The sequence below is a fragment of the Ischnura elegans genome, chromosome 6 (assembly GCF_921293095.1).
Source record: "Ischnura elegans chromosome 6, ioIscEleg1.1, whole genome shotgun sequence".
Taxonomy (NCBI): Eukaryota; Metazoa; Arthropoda; class Insecta; order Odonata; family Coenagrionidae; genus Ischnura; species Ischnura elegans.
The window spans coordinates 68,074,784-68,099,640 of record NC_060251.1 but is presented as its reverse complement, the minus strand read 5'-3'; the positions used below and the strand labels follow the sequence as shown (position 1 = coordinate 68,099,640).

Below are 24,857 nucleotides of genomic sequence, written 5' to 3'. Positions count from 1 at the left end.
ACTTTTTCTCGGAATTCCAGAATTAAAATTCTTTCATTCAAGTCCCTCACTTACACGTCAACAATCCGAACGCTCAAAGTCAAAAGTCAAACGAAAAAAGCAATCATTTCGTTGGGAGCGATAACGGCGCGGCGTGAGGTCCGGCGAGCGAGCAAGAGGTCGGAATTTTACGAATTCGTTTAATATTCTGATGACGCAGGACGTTTCGAATTAGGGAGAGCGTATATTGGGAACCTAGGTAAAGGGAGAAAGGGATGAGGATGGCCCAATACGGGTTACAAGGGACCAATGGATGGACACGACCTTATCCACATTCCTTTCCACCGCTTTGCACCGAGGGAGAAAGAGAGGTAAAAAGGTTCCCGATTCAAACTGGAATTCTATAAAAAGAAAAAAAGGAACGAAATTTAGCCAACACCGCAGAAATGAGCCGTCCCGTACAAATATTCAAGGACAAATATGAATAGGGAAAAAGGCATGAGTGCCCAAAAAATATTTATATTAGAAAGAAAATGATAAAATATAAAAGGTAATGGTAAAGCTAAATCACCCAGACATAGTTTGCTTAACCCGCCTCGACACGATTTTAAATTATCAACCGCAAAATAGGGAAATATTGGAAAACTATATATATGTGAAAATTGGTGGAAAGGGGTTTTGCCCCTCATTTTTCCTTTTTCGTTGAAACAACAAACGTTGGGTTTTTGCATCGCATGCGTTGCACCATTTCGCTCTTATTTTACACTGAAAATATGTGTATGATTCCAATCGCAACGAAAGATTTCATAGCAGTAGAGTGAGGATAAAAGTGCTTTTATTGTTAGTAAACTATACTCAGAGTAACTACGTGTGTATTGCACAACGGCGAACTCACTGACACTTATGGTGTTTTTTTGTTTTTTTTTGAGTGTCTAGCTAACCTTCTTCTCGATGTAGTTGACATTCTTTCCAGTAAAATATGGGCACACTTGCGCAGTTATCTTTCCGCAATGACACCTTTTCACTATTTACAGGTTTAAAAGCTGATTAATTGAATTTATATGGTTCTCAGATATAAATTGGAATAAAATGGCCCATTAATTATCTTTAAACCTAAAACTGACATGATTATCGACATGACTCACCAAAAGATTCGACAAGAAGGTTGGTTTGAGTATTTAAGGGTAGAGCTCGCCCTTAAGTAAGCCACAGGGTGGTGAATTTCATACCGTCAGGGCAGGGAGGTGAATTCCTTCCCCTGGACATCCTCCCACACCTATCCGGATAGGTCATGTCATGCAACATAGAAATTACGTGTTAAAAATACGATGCATAAAAATTGTGCTAATATGCCAGTAGAAACAAAATTAATTATGAATTAAGGTTGAAAACGCAATATTTTTAAGCTATAGGAACATTGTGCCCAGCGCTCTGATTGGCCGCGAGTTCACCCTTTGCCAGATGCTCTGGAAAACTCATGACTTCGAATGCTTTGCCTACCGGAGATGGTGATATATCCAACGCATCCGGCAACAGGGAAAAATCGCGGCCAATCAGAGTGCTTGGGTCAAAGTTTCTGCAGTTTAAAAATGGTGCGTTTTCGACCTAAAAATTATTAGTACTTTTTTTATAATGGCATCAACTATCCAGTATTAATATTTCGTACACAAGTTTTCTACCTGTTAATCACGTAATTTCTACGTTCTATGACATGCCCTACTCAGGAAGTAGTGAGAGTAGGCCTAGGGAAAGGGAGTGACTCCCCCCCTGCCCTGACTGTTTATAATTCACACGCCTGTGGCTTAATTAAGGATGAGTTCTGCTCTCACCTACCCAAAACAACCTTCATGTCGAATCACTTCAATATTTTTTTTTAATCGTGAGATAATATTTCTCCACGCAGTATAATGGAAAGAAAATAGGGTGGTTTCCTATTATTTTTTTATTGTCAAAATCGAAAGATTATGACTATATATTTTTCGCGATTAAATGAAAAGTGAAAATTTTCAAGCGCGCGAAAACGCGACGGGTAAGTATGAATGCCGGGAAATCTCTCCGTGTGACGTATTTCTCGTTCCCGCTGCCGCCCTGCGAGGTGACCTTGAGGGAGGCTTGAGCGCTGATACGACGCAGGCTGCTAGCGGGTAGCTGAGTACCCTGCTAGCTGGTAGCGCTAGGCTTAAATAAGGATTATTAATACCTTATCAAACGAAGAAAACTTTCCGACCTTAGCCAGTTTTAATAGGTGATTATTAAGACATGTTTCCCTGAGCTCTGCGCCTCATGCATGCATTGGTAATCTCAGGTGATGTATAACTCCTATCTACTCGTATAGAAACTAGGTCCCTGTGACGTCATGCGGAGTGGCATCGCCTGGGCGCCAATCTGGCCTTTTTCAAATGAGGATAAAAATGGATCATTGCCTTTCGTCTAAACTGGGATTTCTAAAACCAAATAATTTGTATATCATGAATACACTAATGATGGGTAACGAATCGCAATCAATGCCTTTCGTTTTCTTTGATGAAGGAAACTACCCTATTGAAGAAATAGCCGCCTGAGGAAGACCCAGATTGAGATAAGTACTCGGTACAATTGAAGAAGGATGCAAGGAAGGAGAACATCAAGGAAATGAAGGAACTAGCCACTGATGAAAGAACACAAATGGTAATTTCCACACTTTTTTATTCCAAAACTCAACAACCGACCTTGGTTTCAATACATTGTGTCATTTTTAAGTTTTGGAATTAAAAACTGTGGAAATTACCATTTGCGTTCTTTCATCATGGATTTATTGAACTTCCACCAAATCAATTCTGAAACGATTTTGTACGAACTGAAAAGGAGAAATGGAGGGGTGCAGTAAACCAATCACAGAATTTTTGGCACTATGAGAATAGAGGTAGCTGCAGAATAGAAGGTGCCGTTCGCGAAGTTTTCACTGTGCACTTGGGCGGATCGGAAAAATCTTTTTTTTTTCAAGAAAATCTGGCCCAATGAAATAAAGATTCAGAATTGAAGCGTTGACATGGGAAATGTAGCAAGTCAGAAAAAATCGAAATTTCATTTATTCACGGAGAAGGTAGTTCATGCATATGCTAATGGCATGGACAAGGTAGGAAGCCAATTGGTACAAAATATCAGTTGCTACGATTGACGAACGTTGTACACTAATATAAGTTTTACAATGTCAGCAAACCTCTTCCTTTCGCTTCCTGTAAAATTCACATTTAGTGACTTACTTTCTCATGTCGACGCTTCAATTGATCAAAAATAGATCCAAAAATTTGAGACCTTTAGGTGAACTCCTGACCCTCGCTCATTGGCCATTTAGAGAGGAAGGTCATAAGTTGAAGAATTTAATATATTACTTATGGCAATTTCCTATAGATTTTTCACATTTACTACCCAATACTGCGAAAATTTCGAGAAGTTGACGATCCGTCCTGCTGCACACCCTTAGTGTTTACTTTGCACCACATGAATCCTTCAAGCAAAAATGTTGTAAACGTAACACACAGAATAAAAAGGATACGAGAGATAGGTTAAATAGAAATACCCGAGGTATTTAACATTAGCAACCTCACAAATATGGACATGATTTGCGGTAGTAGCCACTCGATATACTGAGCAGTACAATTTCATGACAGCCGCAAATATATTTCACATTTCATACGAAAAATTGGACAGCGGAGACCTACACTGGCTAGGCAAATACTTGAGCAAAATTTCGGTGAATGGCATTTTTCATTCATTCCCTATCATAGGTTCACAAATCCATGCAGAATTTACGACAACAGTTCATATTAAATTCATAAAATCTAATCATGAATTTTTTTGAAAAACCTTTAATGAACTTAGTGAGTAACAAATATGGTGTGTTGTTTGCACAGTTGTGATTTCAACTGGGTTACAGCTGAAAACGGTGGTGGAAATAAACAAAGATATGTAGGAGAATTTTGTGTGATACTTAATTTATGAAAACGCAGCGCGGTCACATAACTGAATATTAAAGCATAAAATGCATATATTCAAATAACTAACAATTTTACGTTCAATATTTTATTGAATTTAAACGAAACGTTGAGTCCCAAATAAACAAATCATGAATTCGATAATGCATATTAAAAATCTAAGACTTGACTCGCAAATTCTGATTGGTACGACTTGAATAACATAACCGTACAATTTTATAAATGATTCTTTAATTATTCATAATGTGATTAGGTTTTTCTAATAGCTACGTTCCTATTATGTAGGCAGATTAATCCATTAAATACTGTTTTAAATTTTTGTTATGTTCCAATGGTACGCTATTGAACGGAAAATTGATGAACACTACAAAACTTGGCATTAATACATTTCAGGCTATTAAAATTCCATTACAAGCGAGAAAAATTTAATGAACAGTTAATTTGCTTAAGCGAAGCGCATCGCTGTCAGTGCCATGTGAAAAAATAAACAAAAGGGAAGAGCTATAATCCCTGCAAAATACGTTAAGGTTCAATTAATCCGACATATACATTCAAATCTAAATCAAGTATCCGATTTCAACTCACAAGGACGTTGAATTTTATTAAAGAACTCGTGTGGCCTGCAATTAATAACAACAATAATATTAACAATAAATTCATCGCTCCAACTTTCTTAAGTGTACAATTTAAGCAACAAAAATGAAGGAGACTTAGGTTGCTTCAATAGTTAAGTCACCGGTGTGGAAGCCAGGGGCGCAAGTAGAAAATATGACTAGGGGGGGTTTTAGGCGCAACTAATAGTGGGGGGTTGGGAGGTATGGAGTACCCGGCAGGTTAAGCAGGAGGGGCAAGGGCTCTCCCCCAAAAACTTTTTGAGGTAAGTGTTCCACAATAGTGGGTTTTACGACTGTCTGGGGGATATTTTATTAATCATTACACAATTCTATAAGTGGTATAAATCCAATCAGGTGAAATGGATGAAACTTAAAAATTTCTCTGAGCTCTGGGGGGGTTTTATCCTCCAAGCCCCAACTCCCCGCTACGCCACTGGCGGAAGCTACTATAACATTTAAGACAATTAAGAAATAATAATGTTCTTTGCTCTAACATAAAGATTAATGAAAATGGCAAGGTGTCCAGGGAAATGACAAATTATGCTAGGTAGTTACATAAAATTTCAATGAAAGAATGAAAGCCATACACGGGAAAGATCCGCAGGGAAAAATTATCCATATTATTTTGTTTAATTGTTATAATAATAATAACACTCCTGATTTGACATTATTTTTTGCAGCTCCTGTTGAGATCGACCTATGTTTGACATATATATATGATAGTAAAGGAGGCTAACATGGAATAAATTGGTTTATATTAAAAACATGCAGCATGTCAAGCAGCAACAAGGCGTTTTAAAGGAGGCATAAACGCAGCGTAAAATTGAAAGCAATTAGCTAATAGGAGGGCTTAATTCGGCAAATTAAGTTCCTTTGTCTTCGGTGGTGATAAAATCTCGCTGTTCCAATTCAAATTTTGGCCTGGAGTGAACGATATTATGTCGTAAAATTTCAGCTTTGCCGTCAACAACTAAACTAATTCTCACACCGCTCACACCTTTGGGTGAAAAAAGGAGGTATTACCTTATTTTTAATTTCAATCTTGAGTTCCAATCTCTCACTCAAACCATTATAAATCGATTAGTTACTTGCATTGCCCCATTCCTCGTATTATATTTTCAAACAACCTTCATCTTACAGGCACCTTGAGTCAAAACTATTATTCATGGTTGTTATCCCTTTCCATACTTGATCATGATATTAAGAACAATCCATCCAGTCTGCACCAATACAATTGAAACCTAAATTTACATGCCTTTTTCAAACGACAAATTTAACCTAGCCGTTTAAGAAAAATTCGTCTGTTTTTCACAGCGTAAATTTAAATAAGAAATTCCTAATACATCCGTTATTTTTACTACACGAGTTACAATGAAGGGCTTTCTCTGGACGATTCATTGGTTTCCTAGCAAAATCAATTAGCGATTCATCTGTTTCGAGCTCTATATGCCAGATGATGCGCTACATTGCGTCAATCTGTGCCTTCCTCTCTCCGATTCATCTCTATCCCTGCACATCCTTTCCTCCCCAAAAACGCACATCTCTTCACAGCTTTCAGAGGAGAAAAGAAAACAAATGAGGGACACTTTCCGTCCCGAACAACCACGGCGTCAGATGCGGCAACATCTGGAACTTATCGAGGAATCTTATCCGTACCCCATCACAAGGATTCGACTCACGAGGGAAAAATGGATCGTTAACCTCGATCGTAAGATTTTCGGGAAAGGGAGAGGAAGGAAAGGAAGAATTAAGTTTTATGACAGATGAAACGCTTAAGATGGTACCCTTTCAATAAAAAAATCGACCTTTTTCCGCTACTTTTTTAGCCAGAAGGCGTTAGGCGTCAGATTGCTAAATTGGACCCAAGAGGTCAACTTGAAGCACTGTCTTCAAAACTTCTAACGACCAATAAACTTCTTATGATCGGGCATAAGAGATGCTAAAGCTCAATTTACAGTGAAATAAAATACCCTACTGAATACATAACAGACGAATAAAATACCTTCTTCACACCACCGAATGCTTCGAGTGGATCTTGTGATAAAAAGAGCAAAGTGACAGGAAAAATAAACGATGTTTATAGCAGCCCTACTGTACCCTTCTAATTTTCCCCGTAGCGATGGATATAATTAAGACAAAAACATTTGAGAAGCGGTACTGATCCGTGGTATATTACAGCAGCTTGAACTAAAAGCCTCATCCAAAGAAACATTCTAAAGAACATATAGACAGATGACAAATCTTATCAAAAGAGAACCATTCGCAACAACTAATCTACGCAATTTAATTATGATGCACTTCATCGGAAATGGGATGCAATTGACAGCAGCCACTGGTCGGTGGAGTAAACGAAGGAAAAGGGAGGGCCAGCATACCATCTATGAATATTTTCGTCTTATCAATATACACATAAGGCCAGAGGTGAGGAATAAATATGTCTCCCCTCCCATTGGGTCTAAGCACACACTTGATACAATAAAAAAAATGTTTTTTAAGTTATTACTTTGTACCAAAGTATTTAGTTATATTTTCATAAATCTTTACCTACTTTAAAGAATTGAAATACAAATTATCTCTAAACCTACGGTCTATGTAACAAGCTTTTGGTATGTTATAATCCACTGGCAGATCCGGAGAGGGGCTAGTGGGGACTAAAACGCCCCCTTTTTGGGAATCAAATTTACACTATATAGAACGGTAATTTAGTTCGGAACCGCACTACTGCTGGGAGATTACACTCCACTCAGCCCCCCCTTGTCCCCATTCTATCCATCACTGCATATGGTCACAATTGGTCGTTTCAACCAACATTTGCGATACGTGAGTTATTGGCTTAAATATTCGTTACACAACAATCTTCTCACATAATCCTTGTCCAAAAAGGCGCACGAGAATTATATGATGTTTTAAAGTCCTTTATCAGTCTAGCATTATCGTAGCAGTTAGTGAATCACCACCGGTAGAAAAAAAGTTCTAGGTGACACACGGAGAGGAAATTTCCCCTCCCCCGCCTTTCCCTGAATGTTGATTTTCACCTCATCGGAAATGTGTGTTGTGAGGTCTATCCTCACCTATGTCAGCATATAACCTATCCTTTGGGTTGAATTTCAGTGAACGACGCACAAATGAAAATCAAACTTTCCTCTGTGCAATGGGGGTTGCGGCAATGTAGGATAGATTACTTATCGCGTGTGTTATGAATACCTCCCGATAAAAGTGCAATAGGGTGGGAAAGCGTGACATGCGTAGACCGTACGAAAAAGTGCAACTATTTAAACATAACATATCGGTCATTTTTTTCCTTACAATCAATAACCTATATTCTCCACAACCTCGAGCTACCCCACCCAACGCGATTTATTGTCAAGGTCCCAGTCACTCCAAGCGACCCTCAACCTCACCACTGAACACTATCGAATCGACTTTCACCATGAGGTGTCCCTGATGCCTCGTGAGAAAGGGGAGAGAAATATATAATATGGCAGGACAGACAACCTTGGGAAGGCCCTTGGTTCATCCGCAAATGGCCGCATCTGTCAGAGCAGCAACGCCTCAGTTGCGTATGGGACGGGCAAGTGGCGATAGTTGCTTTCCTGCTGATTCACTGACCAGCTTAGCAATACTGAAAGTATATTTTTATATATCACCACATTTATTTACCACAGTTATATTTTACCACAATTTCAAGCAGTGCAATTAATCTATTAATTAACACTGAGAGTAAGTTAAAAGTTGTTATTTATTCATACATCTATCTACTATAGATATCTTATCAAGTTTTTCCATTTAAACCTCCTAACAATTTTAAGAGCTGAGCACTATCTAAAAGCTAATCTAAATTGTTGAAATTTCCATATTTTAAAATATCTTTGTTATCAGCGAACAAATTTGCCATGTTTTGCGAGTAAGATTTCTAAAAGCTGAAGGCCGCATATCAAGAGATGAATAAATATACCTTAAATGGAAATTGTCCAGTTAAAATGTAGTTTTCACTGGAAACGTTTCACAGTAGTTTTGATTCTTCTTTCTTAAATGTATTATAGGTTTTTAAATCCGAATCTGAGGTTATTTTAACAAAATTTAGCGTCGGAACATTGCAAAACAGGGCAAAAAACCGTTAATTTTTTTTAATGTTTGTGTTTTAACGCGTAATCTATCAGCACTCAAGCAATAAATTTTTGGTCAAAGTTAAAGTACATATAATTTCCTGAAAATTTTATCGCCAAGATTGTTTCTCCGACAAACCACTTACGCTCCAGATTCATTAGAAAATTGACGTATTTTGCTTATCTCATTTTTAGATTTAAAAAATTGATTCCTACTTGTTTTTTGGTTATGAACCCAAATACAACCTTCCTTTTCTTCAGCATACCAAATACTTTGCAAATCGCAAATTTAAAATTTTGCTAAAAGACAAAAAGTTAATAACCTATAAATGTCCAGAACTGTAGAACAGAAAAATCAAAACTACCCTGAAACTATCCTCCGGACGCTCATTTGAGGACATCTTCACTGGACTAAAAGAATTGATATATAGACTGATTAGAGAGAAAGGTACATGATATCCTTATCTCTAGTCAGGGTTCCCACTCTAACTAAATTATAAAATTCACGGTTTTTTTCCAGGTTTTCACGGTCTAAATGTCGTCAAATTCACGGTCAGTTAATAAGCCATTGTAGGCAGAAATATTGATGACGCAACAATCACCGGCCGCACGTTAACTAAAAATTTATCAAACGCAACGGACACCGTGAATGCAAACGCAGCAATGAAAGTGCTTGAATGCAGCAATGAAAGAGGACCCTCAATTGAGTTTTTTGGAGCAGAAAAAGTGCTACTTCTATGTAAAACGTAAAAGTAAAGTCCTTCAGGACCGATTTTCTGCTTGTTTTGACCTATCTCTAAGCGTTTACGAGATATCGTCCGTCGTAATGCAATCCACCCCCCAGGGCGCCACCCCGCACCGCGGCTCCGCTGAGGTACGGCCCGCGCCATTTACTGGACACTTCCCCTCAGCACTTAGGGCCCTTGGGGCACGGGTTGCCGTTATTTTAAAGTAACCAAATTTTAACACGTGAATATGAACCTCATTTGGATCATTTTGAGACCAGGAAAACATAACTTTTCGCAATTCTGAAAAATAATGGCCGGCCTAGTGGACAGTGTCTGCGCGTGACTGACTTTAAAACATTATCGACGTATCGATTTTTCTTTTGTTCTGTCAATCCTAGTTCTACAATCAAGTTTGAGAGATTTTTTAAGGTTTTATGAAGAAATTCACGGCTATTTCCAAGTTTTTTCACAGTAGGAGAAATTCACGGCTTATTCATGGTGTTAAGGTTTTCACGGTTGAGTGGGAACACTGCTAGTTTTACTCTAACCGTGATTCATTTTCGTGAGCCCTGCCAATCCAAACGTTCTTCGAACCCACCGCGGAACGCGATGAAGCCAACTTTCACCTCGCGACGCCCCCTTTGCGCCCCTTGAGAAAGAGGAGAAAAATATATGAAGCGGGATAGACGGCCTTTCGAAGACCCTTGGTCCATTCGCCAATGGCTGCCTAGGTGCCAGCGCCCCCGGTGGGCGGCGTTGTGTGGAAAGGGCAAGTGGGGACACCTTGCGGGTGGAGAATCGTGTGGGGTCCCGTGAATGTCGATTGGGGCTCTAAAGGCTGGGACACAATCAACGCTAACGTGAAACGGTTACGGGAACCGGGAGAACGTGAGACGGGGAACGCCACTGAGCGGTCACAATTGACGTTCCCGTGGCCGGAAAGAAAATTGACTAACGCCCGCGCAGTGGTTTTGTTTGTGGTCTTCAGTCTTTTCGTTTGTGTGTAGGAAGAGTTTTTGAAGAATGTTCGAAATTGACGAGGATACGGCCATGTACCTTGGTATCATGTTAATGACATCAGGGTACATGCTGTACAAAAGAAGAAAACGGTGGTACAACAGGAGGTGGTGGGTTAGGCCGATTAATCAAGATCGGGAGCAACGAGGGGCATATTCCAACATTTTCGCGGCTATGCGGACCATGGACGAGGAGGAGTTTTTTAAATACACAAGGATGAGTCGAAGGCAATTCGACACATTAGTGAAACTCTTGACTCCGTTGCTCAAGAAAAGAAGCCAGAGGAAAGCTCTTTCCGTTGGTCAGAGACTGGCGATGACTCTTAAGTAAGTATTTGCGTTATTACGTGGCAGTCTTCTCGTACCTATAATTGTGATGTTTATATTTATACCGTGTTAATTTTAACATTGACAGATACTTGGCACATGGAGGTAGCACAAGTGCACTGGGGTGGGAGTACTACGTGGCTAAGTCGACTGCACAAAAGGTGCTGAAGGAGACATGCCAAGCCATTTGGAGAGCTCTCTCTCCAAAGTATTTGAAGAGACCTCAGGAGGAAGACTGGCGACGCATTGCAGACGGCTTTCATTCAAAATGGAACCTCCCCAATTGCGTTGGTGCTATTGACGGCAAGCATATTGCCATACAGGCACCCAGCAATGCTGGAAGTTTATTTTTTAATTATAAAAAAACGCATAGCATAGTGTTGAAAATGCTGTATCGCTGTGTGATGCCGTAGATACCTTTCTCTGCCAACAGGTGGCTCCCATTTTCGGGTTCCTCCGGCTCTTCTGATTGGCTTTCCGTGTACGGGACACGGGAAGAGATGAAAGTTGCCCATCTCTCGCGTTTACGTACCCCCGTAAACGGTGGTTGTGTCCCTTCCATAAGCTTTCCCTTCCGCCATCTTTTTACCGACTCCCGTTAACGGCTCGCGTCTCACGTTAGCGTTGATTGTGTCCCAGCCTTAAGGGGGATGGATGATGACGGGGAATATGGCTAGGATGAATAGTCGATGAAAGGGGATGGCCTACCAGGCTGGCGGAGATTTGCGATACCACCCCAGGCAGGACTAAAAAAGGAGACTCCTGCCCATCCTTACGCCAGAGAGGAGCGCTTTTTAACAGTAAGGACAGGACCAGTAGGTGACATTTTAGTATTTTTTGCCATTTTTGCAATGTTTCGATACAATTATAAAACCTTAGATTCGGATTCAGTCCAAAGTCCAAAACACATCATATTAGGCGGAAAAAATAAAAACTAGACTTAATTTTTTAGTTTAAACAACATTAAACAACACCTTAACTGTACTATTGGCTCTTTACTCCTATCCATGCATCACTCAATGTGGGCTGCTCATCTTATAAAATGTTGTGAGCGCGCAGGAATGTAAAAAGGGTTATGACACTCCCCACCCAAATTTTATCAAATATTTTTCATTTTGATCAGTTTACTAGTTCTTATCCTTGTATAGGAGTAAAAGGAGTGCATATGCGAATGAATGGATACAATTTCCAAACGTAATAGAAACTTTAATTGCATTTATTGCAGAGTTTAGCATTCCCTTTTGATTAAATGCCCCTCTCTCCCGAGGATATTCCATACTTCACGGACCAAGGTCATGAACCTTCCCCCCAAATTTCATACTGAATCAGGCCCTGAAACCAGTGTGGCTACTTCAATACCCAGCTAAATTTCCCTGGTTTTTTAAATCTACTCCCAAAATTTTCCAAGATCGATTTCTGTTTATCAAGGTGTCCATGGATCGGCCTCAAACGCGAAGCATTTGCTTGGACAAGGGATAAAATTTGTTCTGAGACGTTATTTTTTCAAATCCCTGTTCCACTCTAGTATCATACACGCGCAGGAATCAGTTGTCGAAAACAATAAAAGATAACTCCTTCACTAACAAGAAAAAATTCGAAAGATAAATAACAGTGGACTGAGAAAACAGTTAAACTGTTAATTAAAAGAGTCCAACAACGCCGCCGTTCTCTAAGATCTAGCACAAACTAATCAAAATTATTCTTAACCTGCAAATAGTTTTAATGATTTCATTCTATACAGTCTTTACTTTTGACTAGCGACTAAGCCGTACTCCGTAAAGCACCAACAAATATTTAGTACGATAATTTTTTTGTGAAATATAGCTGCAAACTCTCCATGAACGAAAAAAATAGATATTTTATTTTGTGATTCCACTGGCATTTTTGAGTCTACAATGATTTTTTTACCTGGTAAGAATTTGATTAAAACTTTGCAGTTAACGTCTGCATCCATGGCCTGCAATTATAGCCTGTACTAGGAGAAGAAATAAATGTAAACCAATTTGCCGCCAGTAGGCAATCTTGGGCGCAATCATCCCACATGGCATGAAAATATTTGATTCACATCTAGTTCCCAACTTGAAAATTTTTATGTCCAAATTATTATTATAATGTGGACATAAAAGTAATTATTATAATAAAAAGTCCTTGATTATAATGCAAAATTATCAAATGTCCCCGAATATTGAGATGGTGCCAGAAGTTTTCTCATTTCTCAATGCGTGACTTGGTTAGGATCTGTTAACCCAATCTAGCAGAAACATATAAGATTACAGGTGATTTGGCGCGTAACGAGCGATAGGCGAAACAATATATTGTAACAAACGAAACGCAATGGTAGCACTTTGCACTGAAACGCCACAACCGTAAAAGCATACTTAAATACTGCATTTTACTACATTCTACGTCACCGGCAATATATTTAACATGGATCCAACAATCCTTTCTTTCACGGCACATACACTTGACTGCAATAGCAGTTACCTCAAGTACGAAAATTTATTCAGATAAATCACTTATGCAGATAAAATATAATTTCTGTATATAAATCAATTATAACTGATTTATCTCCAGAAATTACTGACCGGATATTATGGAAGACTTTGAACACAGCATGGCATAAAATATTTTGATGCAAAGCAAGCACGTTTGAACACATATAGTTAAATAATTTGGCACAGTGATTCATGAAAAAGGAATGTTAATAGGGATAGGGAATTTGAAATACCAAAAATACTATTCATTGATGACCCAAAATACGTATTTTTCATCACCTCATTACGCACAAAGAGCACGGAGCTATAATAAATAATCACGCAAAATCAATCTCAGGCAACGGAGGATTTGGCTTAGAGAAAAATATCTAATGTAGGTAATAATTTACACTAAAGATAAACTAATTCACATGAAATCTGTCAAGTAAAGTCAAGAGGTCATCAAGCTTAAAAATAGCCGTATTTTTGTCTCTCACCATGCTCGAGGTGGGCTGAAAATACTAATTTTATTTTCAAACATTCGAAAAATTTTTAGATCAATAACGGAGGCAAAGATTTTTGTAATTAAACAACGGACAGGGAATTTTCCACACAAAAGTTTTAACGAAGCAATAATGGTTTCAATTAACTCGTATCATCGTCAGGTTTGATAATACCTGAATCGACACCCATAATAATCGAAAACTATTTGCGGAAAAAAGACAGCCTGTTGCTTTAATATGCAAGACTTCACCCAGAGTAAACCTGAAAACACACTCTTTAGACATATCTTTTCCCTGAATGGTGTATTTGCTTTTTCTGTCTCAGGAAATTATAGCAATAATATTAACCAACCTTACACCTGTATCTTGTCAGCTATATATCCGAGGAAACAAAATCCTGGCACTTATTAAGCATTAAATATATGTTTAGTCATTAGTAATTTCAACATAAAACAGCAATCAATTCATTTAAACTCTTAATGAATCCGAAATAAGAATTTAAATCTGTACAAACAATAAAAATTGTGTTAAACAATCGCATTATCTTGGATTAGAAGTGGAAGTGTTAGGCCAAGTTTAATCTCTTTCACGGAAATCTTCCGCTTAAACTCAAAACGAAAATCTTTTGAGGGAATAAGAAGGCTCCTAAACCTACTTCCAAAAAGTCGGCTTACCCGAGTTCACGCCGAACTTTCAGACAAAAGGAAGCCCTTGTAGTTCAAAATCTCTCCCCTTGGAGCACCACGCCGACCGCATGTTAACACTAAGGAGCACATCAAGAATAATAGAATTTTTTTATCCGTTAGAGAGCAAAGATATCAATTTATGTTCGCCACGTAACCTTACTACACCAAGTGTCCCAAAAAGAAAACTCTCACTATAAATTCTATAAACACAATTCGGAAAAAAGCGAACTAAAATATTTGAAATCGAGAACAAGGAAGTTCCAGCGAGAGAAGTGATCGAAATACCGATGCTCTTTTAAAACAAAGATTCAAATTACTACTTTCAAGACAATTTCAATATCAGCATTAAATGAAACCTCAACAAATGGAACGTCACTTCGTAAGTGATGAATTGGCAGTTTCAATGATATGCCACTATAATAGTCAATCTATGTATAGGCTTGCTTGAAACTTAAAGATATATTTGTGGCGTAGAGAAATTGCTTGTTATAGGAAGACAGTAATGAGAAAAGCGTGTAAAATTCTAAACAACCTTATATCCATATATTTTAGCATCATAAAAATTATGACACACAGTCAAATTGTGGATTTTGAGTACCTACACCTTGAAAATTACATCAGAATGAAAAAGTTTAAGAGTAGCAAGATTTTGTAGATACCATTTTTAAATAATAATTCAAGGGCATCTTTACATATAGGATAAGATGTGGTGACGATTTCCTTGCATTGCAAATCATAGGGTTTATAAAAATATGGGAATTTAATTCATGTGAATGGGGTTTTCCAGGAGTTCATATAAGTGAACAAGTAGCAAGAATAGGACATTTAAAGCATTTTAAATTTAAAATCGAAATTGACAAATCACGATTGTGCCTCAACAGAAAAAAATCAGACTAATTTAATTTTTAAATATTACTTCTTTTTTCATTTCGATTGAAAAACTTTTTGGAAGCGATCAAAATGTTCTAAAGATTATGGTTTTTTTAATGTGCCTATCTACAAATAAAGTTCTTTCCCGAAAATTCGAAGGTCATGGGTTCGAGTCCCATCTGGATTGACGGACCCTCCCAGGGCATGGATGATTGTGATCGCACTTTGCTATTTGTGAACTTGATGTAATAGGCTCCAATTAGCTGTTTCTGGGGTAGTGAAAATAAACAATTAAATTTTAAAAATGTAAAGCGATCCCATAACGGATATGTTTGCATTCTCTCGAGTCACCTCATTCTATCTACTAAATATTAGAACATTCTCTTGCAGATAATTCTCCTCGATGACTGGCCGTGAACCTGGAAAGCGACACCTCATCCGATAGTTTATAGCTGCGAGGGCAAAGGATGCCAGTTGGTCAAAATTCTCTTTATCTTTTCCCGTCGTCGCCGAAGAATAATCTCCCTCCCCACACATCCAAGTGGGTGACATGCGAGCCAGAGCAAACAGCGGCCGTTCGTACGCCCGGCGACGACAACCTCTAGACTGCTGGTGCCATATCGCCATTACGACACCAAAACAATACCATCTCCTCCTCTACCCCGTGCATCGAGGCAAAACTTAAACCAAAACTTGTATCCATAACCGACACTAGATTGATAAAAAATATGCTCTTTCACCGTTTCCTTAAATTACTATTTATTATTGAGTTTTTTTTAGAACATATAATGCCATCAAGTTTCTAGATTTGTTGTTTAGTTCTCCAGATAATTGTGGATAAAAATCGACGAAAAATAACCTCTATCGCAGGTAAGTTTATGATCTCACGAAACCTTTCCGAGCGCGCCGTTATTCAAGGCAATACTTATGTGTACAGAGTAAATTTCAGTGTACAGAGTAATAATTACAGAGTGAATTTCACACAAACGATGACTGGTATCCATAACAGATACTAGATAGCAGAAGTAAACCAAATGACAGCGTATATAGCGATGTTTTGTGGAACTATGCAACAGGTAGCATAATCACAGACCAACGTTTGTGTTTCTCATAGATTCTCCTCAACTGACCAAGGTTTACGCAAATTTTGCCATTGTAAAGGTGAAACAACACATGATGCGAGATAATTTATACAATTATTGGACCCCTTCCGCATTGATGATTACACATATGAAACATAGATTAATTGGTAAAAATCTGTGGATCATACAAACATTTGCTTGTGTGCTACCTGCTGAATGAAAAAAATTCACACATTGCATCAAAATGTCATTTTCCTGGACAGATTTATCAAGCAGATTGACGCTGAGAAAACAATGAAACTTTTACCGGAAACGAAAACTGATAAAACATTGCTACTTTTAATATCCAATTTAATAACCAAATACATGAATTACAAAAAAAATAGAAGAAACATATACAAAAATGTATCACGCCGTTGGTGTGCTTCTGTCAGTGACCAATACATTGATTGTTACTGAGTAGAGAAAGCGTAACGTTTTGAACGAATTTTATTTAGATCTTAAGAAGCAAGAATTAAGAGTAAATTTCACACAAAATTGAATGTATACGCGCTAGGTATACGTCGACGCAACATTTTTCATTAAAAAGGAGATATGAAGTAGTGATCGAGACACAATATACCAGATATTATTTCCTTATATGATGAGATAGTGTTACCCTGCTACTCTCATCTGTTAAAATTTTGCTTTCTCAGATGACTCCTACAATATTCATTTTTCTCCCTAGCCTCCTTAAAAATATTATGAAACAATCCGAAAATAAGACAGAAAGATAGCTTATACGAGTATTTAGACAAAACAAAGAACATAAATCATAATCATACCAAATAATAAATAGCATACGAGTACCTATGAGAAATGATTCATGTAAAATTTTAATTTTGGGTCAAATGAGTGTTAAACTAGCAACCCATACGTGCTTCAATGATTCCATCCACAAAAATACAGGATCCCAACTTAGACGGTTGACTAGCCGCCTCTACACAATACAGCCCGCTTAAACCCTAGTTTTTAAATACTTTTGACAGGAATCGATAAATGGAAAAATAAATAAACGTCATCATATCATCAGAATACTACTTCAAATAGAACACTGCATAACTTCAATTATAGCTCGTTGTCTTAACTAAAATTGGGACACTTAACTTTTATTTCATATCTATCGTAAAGAGCATTCACACGCTTAACCTTTAAACTATAACTACCATTCATCAATTCACAATTACATAGTCTGAAAATTAAAGCTAAGACTGCTTAAATGATTAAACAGCATCAAATTGACTATTGATACGGCATATTTTAAATTTAAGAAATATGACTCAATGCCGCTATATATCTTAGTTTACTGAGTCAATGAAGAAATGTTAAGGTTTACTGAGTATTGAATTGAACGATAAGCAATCGCGCAGAGTATAAATAATGTAAAACTATTATATAAATGAATCGTGGCCAAAATACTGGAAACTGCATGATGTCGTAACATGACCATAATTGAGAAGAAATTTGGTAAATTTCACTAAAGGAGATACTTTGGTGTGATTAACACTCATTGAAATTTCATAGTACACTAAGATTATAGTTTCGACCGTTAATTATACACAATATAGTTTGATGTGACTTGATATAGGACATCACTCGCACTTGATAATTTAAGATAGGAAAGAAAGTATCTTTGTTTTTGAAGCGAACGATGAATACCCGTGCGAAAGTGAAGGAATAGCAAGATGGGAACGAGGATTAATGGCTTAGAAGCAAAAAGGGAAAAGATCTGAAGATCGAAAGAGAGAGAGTATTAATGGACTGAGGAAGTCAACGTATATATTCATGAGTTTTTCTAGCACATCTTCATCAATCTGCTCATTACAGACCCCCCCACGAAACCCTCAAATAAACTATCATAAATCATATTTCCAACTATAATTCGATTTATTCATTTGAGCACTGGAAATAGGGATTGTACCAGGCAGCTATAAGAATCAGTACATCAATAACCTTCGAAGAATAAAAATTATCTGTACAAAAACGAATTCCTCGAATAATAGGTCTCCGTAACCCTCGTAAACTTGTCCGTAAGGGTTATTGAAAGTATATTCCGCAGAGCAGAATGGGCTTTCAGATTTATCCTATAATGTAGCCATTTCTACAGAAGCTTTAGAGATTTTATAATAGGCAATTAATAGATACCATAAATAGCCATTAATTCGTCATTTTCACGCTTCGAAAAAATAATATTGAATCTTTTAGATGAAGTGTATTAGTGATGAGTTAAACACTCAATTTCATTATAAGCACATACATTTATTATTAAATAAAGTGATGCACATACTGACATACCATCAATTTAGAGTTTACTTCTAAAAATAAAAAATGAAATATGATAACTACAAAGATATCTAAGAGTAACAGAAGAAATAATTTTGATGGTTATATACTGATAATCGATTTTATTGCGTTAATATTTTTCAAAATATGAACTGTCGCCAATTCCGTACGATAATGTGGATAAAGAAAAGTGTTTAACTACAGCAGAAGCTTACACGAGAGCAAAAAAGACCACACAGTCAGAAATAGAATTTGTTTGGGCGAAAAAAAGAGGAAAATAGATCGTTTAGCTGATGATAATCTAAGTGTGAGCATGATAAGCATTGGATTTATCCGGGTAATACGAGAAGGTACTCTAATCAAAAAGCATCGGTACAAGTTGTAATACTGTAATTACTATTTATCCAGGTAGGTATAATTAATCTTAATATCTCTTCAATTGAACCTTTAGTGTACCTTCTACCTTGAAAGATATGAGACTTCCAAATAAATATATACGAATAGACATATGAATTCTCATCGGTTTAAACGCCTGAACCTCGGTCTAATTTCCCAAGGGAAGCTTAAGGATATTTATCTGATCACCTCAATTTTACCACAGGCAATCGAGTTACAGTCACGTATACGGGAAAGGTAATTTTCACATATCATGGAGACTTTTATGTGACCCAGAAAATAAAACAAGAGCACCCCAAATGGGAAATTCCATTCAAAGGCTAAAAGGAATCACCATTTGATTACTGAGATACAAAAAAAAATAAACCCATACTGTCTCTCTATGATTAGATATTACTTCTGCAAAAACTGCATCGCATGAAGATAAAATAATATGAGTTTCCCCTTCAGCTAAGAATTTTAAAGAGATGCATAATTGGTATATTTCCGTGCAATACTCAACAATACTGCTTCCATTGATGGTATACGCCGGTGTTAAACACATAAGATCCTGGAAACACCGATTATTTAACGAATTCAAGTTTAAAGCAACATTTCCTCTTTCGTTTTAACTACACTACATATGTTTGTAAAACACTCATTCAATAGAAGCTGCGAATTCAAAAATGCGAACACTTACCCAAGCATCAGAAAATATCAATCGAATATGTAAATAAGGTCGATATATCCAAAAACACGTTGTAATCACATGATGGGCATTCTGACAACGTTACATTAATATCCTTTATGTAACACCCACGACGAGTTGTAAAAATAATGCTACATAGATATGCAAGTTGTATTATCCGTGATATTATAAAATAGCTATTCCAAATAGTATCCATAGGTAGCATTTGCTCTGTAAAGAGTTAAAGAGTACAAATTTTTAGTATGTATGTCTGGGGATTATCAAAAACCATAATAAGCACACCCATTATCTATTCATTGTATGTTGTGAAGATATCTAAAAGATGTTGTAATATGGAACTACATGCCCACTGTTGGACATCGCTGCAACGTTTTTTGGCGGTTCTTTTGGATATTAGACAGATATCCATACAAAATTAATTGGATTAACATGTATATTGCAAGGATAACTTGCGTTAACACCGACAATGTTGTCTTAATGTTGTTGGGATATGATTGCTGCTTGGGTATCGAAATGCAGAGACGATTTTCTCTCCACATCTTAAAAGCTACTGTAGCCATTACCTCGGCTTTTCAATGTGTCATATTACTTTGTAAGAAGAGTGGGAGAGAAGGTGTGTCCTTTGAAATCCTTAGTTAGAATACAGCACAACCTCATCGTCCACTTCGTACGACACGATGGCCTAATGAAAACTCTCGTTCACACATGAGATCAGTGGCGATATGGAGATATTTCCCCACCCAAAGCCTCAAAGGAATAATAAAAACTATTGTCTAGTTTTGGCATATAATAACTGCACCTGCTTAACGTAAAATTGTAAGTGCCAAAATGATGCCAAATGGATTTCCAGGCATGTAATTTTCAAAAACTTTCCCAGACCCCTCGTTGCCTAGGGTCGCCACCCCAGGACATCCCATGCCTCCCAAAGCCTATTCATAGTTACGCCACTGCATGAGATACTTGGGGAAGATGATTATAGAAGTAAATCATAAGAATCATTTAGATTTTACAAGATTTGCTGATACGGGAACTGATGGGAGGTCTACTACATACTACCGATCACAGGATTTTTGACCGCTGTTGAAGATGTGATGAATATTAATTTATAAATCATCCAATCAAAGAAAAGAAAACGAATTATTTCCGCAAATATAAGCATGAAAACTTAAATATCTGCCGAGTGTGCTTGATATTTTGAAATTCGTAGAATTTCTGCGCTTCTGGTATTCTGAGGTAACTGCGTGGACAACGGTGAAATTCAGATTAATTTCCAATGGAAAAAAAAACCTAGACCGAAAATGAAACCTCATACTTTGGCTTCCTCGCTCTCAAAACAGACGGATAAGATAACTACTATCAATATTACTTGGCTGCGATGATAATTAAGGAGCCCGGATATACATATGGAAAAATAGTCTGCTAATGGATTGGGAAAGCCCCGACGCTGGTTGCTTCCGTTTTTAATTCTCTGACCTAGGGATCGTTTCCCATGTAAACAAAAAGCAAGAAGTTACATTGTTACTTGGCTTATAACGCAACGATTGAAATGACAACGTAATTTCGCAATGTCATGCTTTACTTTTGCTGTACACAAATCCAAATTTTCCTAAAAGGTTCGTCGTTCTCTCTCTACTCAAATAAATTTCGTTTGGAGCATGATTTCCAAGTGGTAAGGGTGTAATATATATTTACAGACAAGCATAAAGCTATTTCAAATTCAAAATAAGAACGTAAAAAAAGTGTTCCAAGAACATTACCAGATAATGTATTTGAATTTTGAGTTACGGATAGAAGATCTATTTCAGCTGTGCATTAGTGAAAATGGGTATTGTTTTGGACACGAAAATCTCGTAATAACTAATTATTCTGAAATAATAATAAAAACTTAGTTTTTTGAAAATGAAAAAGCAGGAGCAATTTCCACAATTTTACATTTATTAATACTACCGGTTACCTGATGATGCTGAAAAGCGAAACCGGTAGTATTAATAAATGTAAAATTGTGGAAATTGCTCCTGCTTTTTCATTTTCATTATGTCACGTTTCCACTCCATCTCGCCTGAAACCTCAGACTATACTTAGTTTTTTCTTAAGCGTGTATTGCAAAAATTCACTGAGACCTAGGTTACAAAGAGCACTAAAATGATCATCTTCAAAGTCTAAGTCGCCGAGAATGTTTGCAATAAAAAAATACGAGTAGTTCTTCTTTTCATTTCAAAACGATACCGTTGAGGTATATGAAATTAGCTTGCTTAAAATATATCGCGTCTTCTTTTTAATGAAAATTACTAAGAATTATTTGCTGCGATAATTTGCAAATAACCCATTCATTACACTGCGCAACTTGTGCTGTTGTTGAATCAAAATCAAATTATGCACCAAAGCTTCCTAATTCATATCTCCTCCTGTCATCCATATCCAATTCTATTGGGGCATGATAGCCTAGTGGTTAGGGCGTTTGCCTGATGACCAATGGGTCCTGAGTCCTCAGCAACAAAACTCGCCATGCGAGGAGGTCCAGCCAAATGACCTGGCCCCCCTTGCCGTGAATTTATGGGATTCGCATATTTGTGGCTTCGTGTGCGGTAAGCTCTACCCTCACCTGATCGTGACGTTGAAACTTTTAAGCTGTCTTTATTCCAAGATATCAATGTATTCTCTAACTAATGGAGCATATGTTTTTCGCGATACGGGCCATAAACTTATCAAGCTAGAGGCCAAGGTTATCTATTAGAAAACCTTAATGATTCACAACTCCTCAAGGGTTCCTTTTTTGTACAAGGATTGCAAAGATGTAAGAAAATATCCTCTTACTTTTTAGCTACCATATCAATTTTCCCTCAAAATCCCCATTTTGCCGAAGGAATAAATGAAATCCTTCAGGCCTTCAAAGCCTCGGTTACTTCTCCAAGGCATACTCCTAAGGTATGTTTCTGTAATAAGTCATCTGCATAAGCATGCTATTATGATCAAATTTAAATACCGATTTTAGGTTCATGACTAGTTTTTATAGATATTTTGGAGTTATCGTCTATAAACAGCAAGGCATTCTATTTATTCTAGTTTAAAGTATTGTAGCAGACACTTTGAAAGTAAAATCGAAGATTCCTCCATGAATCTTTAAAATAAACGTGCATATAGAACTGGTAAGCGTCAGATCTGTGGAAAATTGCAATATTTCCATCTGTTTGTGCAACTTTCTTATTGAATAAAAGCCTGATTCGAGTATATCTTAACCATCGGTAAGTAACACTGCATGCATATCATATAACCACAAACAGACTTTTGTAAATGATAGTTAAAATTAAGATACATTTGAAACGTAAGAATCAATATTTGGACAAGAATCCAAGAAAACATTACCGAACACATTAGGAGAAAGAATATAAACATATAAAACCTTTCGCGGGTATTTTCATGCAGACAAAAGGAAGTTTAGATCGCAACATTAGAAATTGAAGTAACTTAAACATTTTTGACATCCCAAATAACGACTTGAATACTGATAGGTACTTGGAAAAGCATTCCATGCATTATATAAAATAACAATTTCACTAACGTCATAAATTGCAAACAATGGATATTGTTGTGTAAAAGACTTCATATAATTTCCATGAAATAGATTTCAATAATTTCAGAATCCATCAACATTTTGACCATCCAATTGACTTTACCAAAGGAAACTTAATCCAATTTTTTTAGTATAAATAATTTGTAAAAGATATTGCAAAATCAATACAAGTGCATACGCAGAGTAAGGTTCCTAGATATGAGCATCTCCAGGTTATGAACTTGAATTTTGAATTAAGGATAGAGCATTGAACTCAGTTGTGAATTTGATAGATGTTTATCCGATATCGCGCGATTGAAATAATCTCAAATAAAGCTGATTATTCGAAAAAATACGTATAATTTCCAAATCCATGAAAAAAATAGATGATTTCACCCAGATGATTCCCACTTTGATCTATTCGTGCCTTACACTATGCTAGAATTTCTGCTGTTTCCAACGTTTTGGCTGGCGATTCGCCCAATGAACTTCGCCCAATGAACAATTCGCTTCGTGATTCTGAAAGACCTCAAGATAATGTAAAGTGAATTGAAACCAGTTTTTGGGACCAAATAAAAGCATATTCACTAATTTCTGTTTAAATGCTGAATCACAAAGTTTATAAAATTGGATTGCAAGCAATCAATTAAAATAGAATAACCATACTTTGTACGATTCTAGGGCACCGGGACTACTCACGGTGATAACTTTACGGAGTCGCGAGCAATCCGGGATTCGGTGATCCGGGTTCGAATCTCGGACAAGGCTAATCATTTCTTTTTTCAGTGAGATTTCACACATTTTACGAGTTTGTGGCGTTCAAAAGACATGATATTACAAATCATCATGTGAACCTTACTATTATATTCAACAGTCGAAATGGTTTCACATAATGAACCCTAAAGTTATCAGCAACGTTAAAAAAAAGATAAAGATAACCCACTTTATTTTCTCAAGATCGTGCTCCTATCCTCAATTAATTTTTTCTATGGTTCTTTTTAAATGGAATGGTAGGTTATGAAATTAAATTTTGTCGCTTGTAATCAGCGTAAAATGTGAACGGTGAAATAAAATGTGATAATTATTTCGTGCTGTAAAGCATCTCGTTCAATACGTCGAGAAAGCAGCTATCGCTACCCGTATAAAATCATTTTATTACTTCTGATGCATGGTATTTTATTTAATATTAGTTATTTATGCACATTATGGATGCTTTAGCGTTTCTTAACTTTCAAAGTATTTATATGTTTCCCCTAAAGTTCAGCAGTGTTTGCTCCAAGAGGTCTTTAGTCCATGCTTGCAAACTAATACAGTAACACTCGGTTCAGTGTTAAACGAACTGGTAGAACACGTTACGGCTGTTGGATCTCTTCATCTTACGATTCCTAAAATTCAGCCCCTAAATAGTGTTAAAAGTATGAAAATCTGACGAGATAGACCCGTTATTTCAGCACAAGCGGTTATTCGTCATAATGAAACAATGATATAATTCAAACTTGAAGTCCCGGAATAATTGGCTTGGTCGTTATAACGAGTAGATAT

The 24,857-nt window shown here is 36.9% G+C and overlaps 1 protein-coding gene across 1 annotated transcript; it reads left to right on the top strand.

The window, feature by feature from the left end:
- Nucleotides 1-10,366: 10,366 nt before the first annotated feature.
- Nucleotides 10,367-11,157, top strand: LOC124161382 (protein ANTAGONIST OF LIKE HETEROCHROMATIN PROTEIN 1-like). Its single transcript, XM_046537697.1, has 2 exons — nt 10,367-10,744; nt 10,833-11,157. Exons 1-2 carry the CDS (start codon nt 10,425-10,427, stop codon nt 11,155-11,157), a joined length of 645 nt encoding a protein of 214 aa, XP_046393653.1. The 5' UTR covers nt 10,367-10,424.
- The last annotated feature ends 13,700 nt before the right edge of the window (nt 11,158-24,857 follow it).

Coding starts and splice junctions, on each gene's coding strand:
- LOC124161382 (XM_046537697.1), top strand. CDS start 10,425: ATGTTCGAAATTGACGAGGATACGGCCATGTACCTTGGTATCATGTTA. Junction 10,745..10,832: donor AGACTGGCGATGACTCTTAA/GTAAGTATTTGC, acceptor TAACATTGACAG/ATACTTGGCACATGGAGGTA.